The sequence below is a fragment of the Mustela putorius genome, unplaced genomic scaffold (assembly GCF_011764305.1).
Source record: "Mustela putorius furo isolate JIRA1106 unplaced genomic scaffold, ASM1176430v1.1 tig00003863_pilon_pilon_pilon, whole genome shotgun sequence".
NCBI classification, from domain to species: Eukaryota; Metazoa; Chordata; class Mammalia; order Carnivora; family Mustelidae; genus Mustela; species Mustela putorius.
In genome coordinates this window covers 22,751,096-22,759,531 of record NW_025422015.1, presented here as the reverse complement: position 1 = coordinate 22,759,531, position 8,436 = coordinate 22,751,096, and the positions used below count along the sequence as shown (strand labels likewise).

Genomic DNA, 8,436 nt, shown 5'->3' with positions numbered 1-8,436 from the left:
CTTAGCACCTGCAGAGATATGGGATGGCTTTGAGATAAATGGTGTGAAGGGCTCAGGTGATACCTGCCTATGATAAGTCACAGTTACAAACACTGTGGCCATTTTCATTATTAATAATTCTTCTCTAGAGGATGTGCTGGCTTTGTCTGCCCAGTCTGTCCCCCTCCTTACTTCTCCTGGTATTTGTGCCTCCCGCTCCCTTCCTCTGAGGGATTCATCCCAGTTCTGTGGTGTCTGGAGGGGCGGACCACAAGGGTGGGATAGGACTCATGGTGGTCCTATTGGGCAAGTACCTGGAATTCCCAGATTGGAGGGGAAACAAAGTTCTTCTTTTAGTTTGAATTAGAATCTCCAAGAATGTAACCCCAGAGCTGACTAACATCACATCTGTGGGGCATATATTTGTAGAGGAAACAGAGAGAATCGGAAGCCAGTTCATGGGTGGCTAAGCTAAGGAAAAATACACCCGAGTACAGCTTGACCCTTATCCTTCCAGGTACAGTAGTTACTAGTGTCCCATTTATATTCAGTTTTCAGAAATTTGAAGTTGAAAAACTTCTGACCAAGTAGGTTATTCATCCATTCATTTATTCTTTCATGCATTTATTCATCAGATGTTTATTAGATGTCTACCACGTGTTGATTTAAGTGAAAAATTATATATCTGGTTCTGGATATATATATATATATATATATATATATATATATATATATATGTATCTTTCTCTCTATATATGTATATACATATATATGTAAATATATAATAATACATATAATATATGTATAATAAATATACATATATACATACATATATATATATATATTTGGTTCTTGATATTTATAAGAAACTGAGTAGCTGGACAGGTTTCAGAGGAAAATTGCAATTCTGGGTCTGTTTGAATTTTTGGATGGTCTTAGGCATGAGGGATGGTTTATGGCTTTCTCAAGCAGGCTTTGGGGTCTTGGCCGAAAGTAGGACATTTAGAGCCAGGCTACCATATCCCTCATTTTGTAAAAATCTGAGTCCAAAGTAATTTTTATTATTTTTGAGAATACAGAAAGTCCAGAAGGTACAAATAAGGGAATAAAAATCATCCATAGACCAAATACCAAGTAACCTCTGTGAATATATTGGTATATCCGTTTCCAGTAAGACCTTATTTGGTGAGTAAATTCATGGGTCTGTGAGTAAGTTCACGGGTCAGAATTATTTTGATCCTTCAAAGATATTCTATTTTTTGGTCCTCTTCTGACACAACTAAATTAGATGGCCATTTAGGGTATAATAAAGGATCTTCAACTGGATAATCAGAGCAGCATTTATCTGTGCCTTCTCACCAGGGGCACAAATTCTGCCTAAGTGACAACTGTCCACGGCCAATGGGTCATGTTCAGCAGGAGATCATCAGAAACTCTGCTTGCATGCTGTCACTTGAGCAGTTAAGCATGAACTAGATGACACATGTGAGAAACTGGCTGTCCTATTAGACCAAGGAGGAGGCAGTGGAAACCTAAAACAGCTAAGTTCTGAGGCTCAATTAAACTCCAGCCTCTTCTTCCCATGTACAAAGGACACCCACTGATGCACTAGTTTGTTGTTAAATGCGTTCCATCAGAAACTGATTCATGACATCTCTCATAGAACTTAAGGTCACCCAGTCCTGTCTGGATGTTTTGCTAAACTCCATGACTCAGAGGTGTCCTGTCCAGAAGGATATAGGATTTCATCCCTGTGGGTAGTTTAGAAACTATTCTTGTGATCTTATTTATAATATTCATTTCCTTCAAGAAATTATGGCTAAAGTTCTGCCTGAATTATCACAAATTCTGAACTGATGATATCTTAATTAATGGTTTTGAATCTCCTAGTTCTTATTTTTCACACGAATGAAATCTTGTCATAAAGTGGTTCTGGTAATGGTGAAATATCTTGTTTTCAGACTAACTGTCCTACTAACTACAATTATATATTCTAGACAAAATGTAAAGATCACCTGTTCAAAGTCACTAGAGAAAGTCCAAAAGGAAGAAGAATTGAGACGTTATTCAACACTTAAAAGAAGCAAAGACAGGGGTAAGACCCACATTATTCAGTTTTTCCCTGGATGGCGGTGGGGGACACACTTCAATCCAGGGCATGGAGGATGATCTCCAAAAGAAATCCCTAATCTTAGTAGCCTGACTAAGTAGCCTGGACTACCACGGTACCTGGAAATTGAGAGAACAAATCTCAAAAAGGAGGAATCAGAGTAATAGGAGCCCCAAAATCTGTTTATTAACATCCCTCAAATTCTTGGTTAACCTCTGAACTGTATTTATGCAGGATAAGATTCTAAGAAACTCAGAAGGAAAGTGATAGCTGGAAAAGCTGAAAGACCTGTGCATTGGTTTCAGTGGCCACTCACCATAAAGAACACAGAGTTTAGACTTCAAGACCCACCCAATTAGAAGCATTTGGTGAATGTCCCAGGCTTCCATTAAAACTGCACAAGGGACATGCATTAGGAGTAAAGACTTACTCTCAACCTCCAAAATATGCTAAATGAAAGAAGCCAGATGCAAAGGGCTACATACTGTATGATTCATTTATTGCATGGTTAGAGAAAATAAATTTATAGAGACAAAAAAGAGATCAGTGGTTGCCTAGGACTGAGGGTAGTGACACAAGGCACAAGGCAGTTTTTTGAAATGATGGAAATGTTCTAAAACTGGAAGGTGGATAAACAAAATGTCATATATATGAATTATTCATATATATATAGATGAACAAAATGTCATATATATATGTGTGTGTATATATATATGTATATATATACATATATATATATGTGTGTATATATATATATATGGATTATCCTCTTTTAAAAGGAAGGAAATTCTGACATGTTCTACAACATAGAAGAGCCTTGAGGACATTATGTTAAGTGAAATAAGCCAGTCACAAAAGGACAAATACTGTATGATTCCACTTATATGAGGTACCTAGAGTCATCAAATTCACAGAGACAAAAGGCAAAATGATGGTTTTCCGGACCTGGGAGGAGAGAGAAATGGGGAATTGTTGTTTGGCAGGCATAGAATTGCAGTTTTGCAAAATATAAAGGGGTTCCAGAGATAGATGGTAGAAATAATTGCCCAACAATGTGAATGTGAATGTACTTAATGCCACTGAACTATACACTTAAAAATGGCCAAAATTGCAACTTTTATGTTATGTATATTTTATCACAATTTTTAAAAATTGGCTTGTGGTAATTGTACAGCCCTATTAATTTGCAAAAAATCACTGAATTATGCACTTATAATAGGTGAATTTTTTGGCATGTAAATTATACTTCAATTAAGCTACTAAATAGACCCTGAAAAAAAGTCTTTTTCCTCAGACTAAGAAATTTTTCTTGGGACTAATGACAAAACTAAAATAAACCTACACTTAAGAAAGGCTAAAACCAAGATTTCCCAGCTCAAGTGGATTTTCCAATAATACAACTACTTGTTAGAACAAAAATTACACACTCTTCAGAAAAAAATAACACAATTCAGGTTGTACATAATGGACTATCACAACACCAACTATGTAATTAAAAATCACTAAATGTAGCTCATAATCAAGAGAAAAATTTTAGTTGATAGAAACAGGCTAATAGATGGTATAGATGTTCAAATTAGCATAAAGAGGTTTTGAAATAGCTAAAATATTTAAAGCACCTATAGGAAAAGATTAGTAGGAGAGGTGAGGTAGGGAATTTTAGGAGATATATGGCATTTGTAGAAAATTTGAGAAGGAAAAGAACTAAATGGAAATATTAGAAATAAAAAGTACAATATTTGGAATAAAACATTCATTTGATGGCATTAAAAGATATTTGGCCATACCAAGAGAAAGCATTAGTGACTTTGAAGATAGAAGTCACCCAAACTGAGGCACAGGAAAAGAAAAGAATTTTTAAAAATAAAAGGAACTTGAATTGCCTGTCAAATGATATCAAGCAGTCTAATATGCATGTAATGGGAGTTCCAAAAGGAAAGGAGAGAAAGAATCAGGCAGAAAATTATATTTGAAGAAATAAGGACAAAAATTTTCTAAATTTGATCGAAATCAGCAACCCATGAATCCAGGACACTCAGTGAAAGCCAAGCAGGATAAAAACAAATAAAATCCCATCTGATAAGATCATAAGTAAGCTTCTAAAAACAAAAGATGTAAAGAAAATCTTAAAAGCAACCATGGTTTAAAAAAATTCATCCCATAAAGATAACAACAATACTTATGGTTTCCTTCTCCATCAGAAAAAGTAGAATCCAGAAGACAATGGAACCACATCTTTAAAATGTTGAAAGAAAAAAAACCTCTCAATCAAGCATTCCATATCTGGTAAAAACATCTTCTAAAGTGCAGGTGAAATAACTTACCTTCAAATAAAAAGCTGATAGAATGTGTTGTCAGCAGACCTCTCTCATAGGAAATGACCCTGACCATTCCTCTGGCTGAAGGAAAACAAGAGATGATACAGTTTGGATCTACTGCTAGGAAGGAAGAGCATTGGCAATGGAAGCTCTCTTTAAAAAATAATAGATTGGGGACGCCTGGGTGGCTTAGTGGATTAAAGCCTCTGCCTTCGGCTCAGCTCATGATTCCAGGGTCCTGTGCTCGAGCCCCGAATCAGGCTCTCTGCTCAGTGGGGAGCCTGCTCCCTCCCCACTGCCAACGGGCCTCTCTGCCTACTTGTGATCTCTCTGTCAAACAAATAATATCTTTTAAAAAAATAAAATAATTGATTTTTGTACTTCTTTTCTTATATTCTTTAAATGTCAATTCATAGTTCAAAACAAAAGTGACAGTACTGTATTGTGATTTATTTCATATTGAGAAGTTGAAAATATGAAAACAATACAAAAGGTGAAAAAAGTGTTAATGCAATTACACTATTGAGAGATTGTTACACCATATGAAAAGTGATATGTTTATTCAAATTACAATGTGACAGTTAAGGATGTATGCTATAATCCCAAAAGAATTCTTTATCATGGATTAGTTACTACTCCAATTTAATAACATTTCCATTAAAACTAAGGAGCATCATGTGAAAGTTACTTTAAAAGTTACTTTAAAAACTCACAGGAAAACACTATAAAGTTATAATAGGATGCAAATATTTCCAATAGAAAGACAAGATTTTTCTCTGAGTATTCAAATATTTTCTAAGTCATCCTCTCTTTTACAGACTCAGAGAAGGTTTAGAATAAATAAGGTGATGTGTTTGAGGGAAAGATTTAGGCAAAAATAACAAGTTTTCAAATTTTATTGTATCCTCATCTCAAGCCTTATAATGCAGGATAAATTTAAAATATCACTATTTTAAAATCCAGTATGCAGGTTGGACTAGACAGCAAAACTCTCCACAGGGACACTACCCTGAGAAACTGGTCATATTTTGTGGCTTTATAAAAATAAAAATAGCTAAATAAATAAATAAAAAAAAATAAAAATAGGGCAGTTGCAGTCGTGCTCTCCGAGTTCCTGTCTCCCTCCTCGCACCGCCCGGATGGCCTCCCAGAACCGCGACCCAGCTGCGGCCAGCATCGCCGCCGCCCGCAAAGGAGCTGAGCCCAGCGGGGGCGCCGCCCGTGGACCCGTGGGCAAGAGGCTACAGCAGGAGCTGATGACCCTCATGATGTCCGGTGACAAAGGAATTTCTGCCTTCCCTGAATCAGACAACCTTTTCAAATGGGTGGGGACCATCCACGGAGCAGCTGTCACAGTGTATGAAGACCTGCGGTATAAGCTCTCCTTGGAGTTCCCCAGTGGCTACCCCTACAATGCGCCCACAGTGAAATTCCTCACACCCTGCTACCACCCCAAAGTGGACACCCAGGGGAACATCTGCCTGGACATCCTGAAGGACAAGTGGTCAGCCCTGTATGACGTCAGGACCATCCTGCTGTCCATCCAGAGCCTGCTAGGAGAACCAAACATTGATAGTCCTTTGAACACACACGCTGCCGAGCTCTGGAAAAACCCCACAGCCTTTAAGAAGTACCTACAAGAAACCTACTCAAAGCAGGTCTCCAGCCAAGATCCCTGACTGTCCAGCCTCTCTCCTTGTGTTGCCTTTTTATTTTCTCCTTAGACAGTCTGTCTTTTTCTTCATTTCTATCTAGGACTGTGTATCTTCAGCTGTGGTGTCATTTTTGTTTTGTTTCTATTTTTTAAATTAAGTCTCTGGTTGAGCCCTTGTGATGAATATATTAAATAAATACATTGGATTTTTTAAAAAATAAATAAATAAATAAAAATAGTAAATAATTATTGAATGTCCATCATAGGTGCCAAGGATAAGAATTAAGAACAGAGTTGATGACCATCCTGACCTTCAGGGAACTCTTCATCTAAAATAACACACACAGGGGCGCCTGGGTGGCTCAGTGGGTTGAAGGCTCTGCCTTCAGCTCAGGTTATGATCTCAGGGTCCTGGGATCGAGCCCCAAGTTGGGCTCTCTGCTCAGCGGGGAGCCTGCTTCCCTCTCTCTCTCTGTCTGCCTCTCTGCCTACTTACGATCTCTGTCAAGTGAATAATAAAAAAAAATTTTAAATAACACACACATAATACAAACATAATACACAAAGCACACAAATAACTGAAATTCAAGACTGAATGCAAAAAAAAAAAAGAAAAAAAAGAAAAGAAAAAAAATCCAATGAGAAAATTATCAAGTTTAATGGAGAATTAGATCATCTCTAGTTGCAGCGATTAGGAAAATCTTCAGAGAGTTTGCAATGGACCTTGAAGGATAAGTGGGATTTTCTTGGTGCAAGAGTGTGGAGCTACAACAATAGACACAGAAGCACAAAAGTGGGAAACTATGAAGTGTATGAGCAGACGATCCAGCTACTCAGTTTATCTCTGTTACTAGGGACAGTCATCAGAAATAACTCACACAAGCAAATTGGGGCATCCTCTGAAGGGATAGGCAGGTCACCCCAAGAATTCAGAACTTTGTTCTCTGAGTTATAGGATGTCATGTCTCCATGCCAAGGGACTGACATAATCAAACTCTATTCTTGGGGAAGACAAATATGGCTGATGAGCTATAGACAAGCAAGACTGCAGAGTCCCATAAATATGTCCTACTTCCCTGAAGGATTACAGCATGCCAGTGGATGCCACTGGAACAGAAGCCAGAGCTAATGTCTAGTAGGATGCTGCCATGGGATTCCTAAATCACCTAATGTCACACATGGAATGCCTCCAGACTCCCAGCTCCATGTGGGGTTCCATGCAGCATATAAAGCTGAGTGACATCAAAGAGCAGATTAAAACACATTCACAAATCACAAAACACAAGCTAGAACAGAACAGATGCTATATAGTTGTTTTGTCCTTCAGGACATGAGCACCCAAGGCTGAACTGGGCAGAGAGGGAATAGCTGGAACTTGAAAGTAGACATGTCTACTGGGATAGAGTCACACTGAAAGGACAGATTCAACTTCAGGGGGAAGGGGAAGTCCAGTTGGGCAAGCAGAACGTAGAGTATGGGAAGCACAGCCATCAACTACAGGTAGAAATCAAGATAGAATATCTCACCACAGCAGGGTCCAACCCCCAATAACACTGCAGTCTTCCCTTATGACAGAGCAGAAGAAGGGGAATCCAGTATAGCCAATAATCACAGATGCTAGTAGAGAAGCAGAGCGATGAGGGCCCTAGCATATCTGTCACCACTCACAAGAATGATCCTGTTAGGCTTAGGGTCATCAACATGGAAAGGGAACAGCCACTTGCTCTCTGATGAGACTCTTGAGACTGCCCACATTATAGACACTGTTATCTTGCAGTCTAGTCAGGTAAACAAGTTCTGAGGCACAGAGAACAATCACCAAAACTGGGCTATAAATTTGAGAGTATGTGTTAGGACCCAAACATAAAGCCAATTAACGGAATTGGGGTCCAGAGTCAATATCAGTCTTGGATATTCCATGTTGAAGGGACCAGCTGGAATTCTTTAAATACCCCCTAATCCTGGTTGGGATCACGGTTGAGATTGAGTAGAGGCAAGTCATATGAGTAAGGATGAGAGAAGGGTGGTCAAGGCTGGGAAGCCAGGCCTCCCCTGGATGGAAAGCATCAGCCCAGTAGGGAAGCCATTATTCTGACCAGGAGGTTCAGAGCAAAGAATCATTGATGAGACAATATTGGAGCTGGCTCTTTTCTAAGAGATAAGATTTTTCTCAAGACGAAGAAGAAATAGAAAGACTCACCAGGATGTGAGAACAACACAAGCAAACAGGGTGGCCAGAATGTCAGTGATTCTCAGGGTTGTAGAGAGGGGTGAGGTCAGGGAGACATGGTTAAATGAGACCCCCAAACCAACCTAAGTAATCGGGATTTCGTTCTATCGGTAACCAGCGTACATTAGAGATTTTGAGGAAAGAA

The 8,436-nt window shown here is 38.7% G+C and overlaps 1 protein-coding gene across 1 annotated transcript; it reads left to right on the top strand.

Annotated features, from left to right (window-relative positions):
* The first annotated feature begins 5,507 nt into the window (after positions 1-5,507).
* Positions 5,508-6,237, top strand: LOC101688312 (ubiquitin-conjugating enzyme E2 C-like). The gene has a single exon (XM_045066221.1). The coding sequence runs from the start codon at positions 5,547-5,549 to the stop codon at positions 6,084-6,086; it is 540 nt and encodes a 179-aa protein (XP_044922156.1). The 5' UTR covers positions 5,508-5,546; the 3' UTR covers positions 6,087-6,237.
* Positions 6,238-8,436: the final 2,199 nt, after the last annotated feature.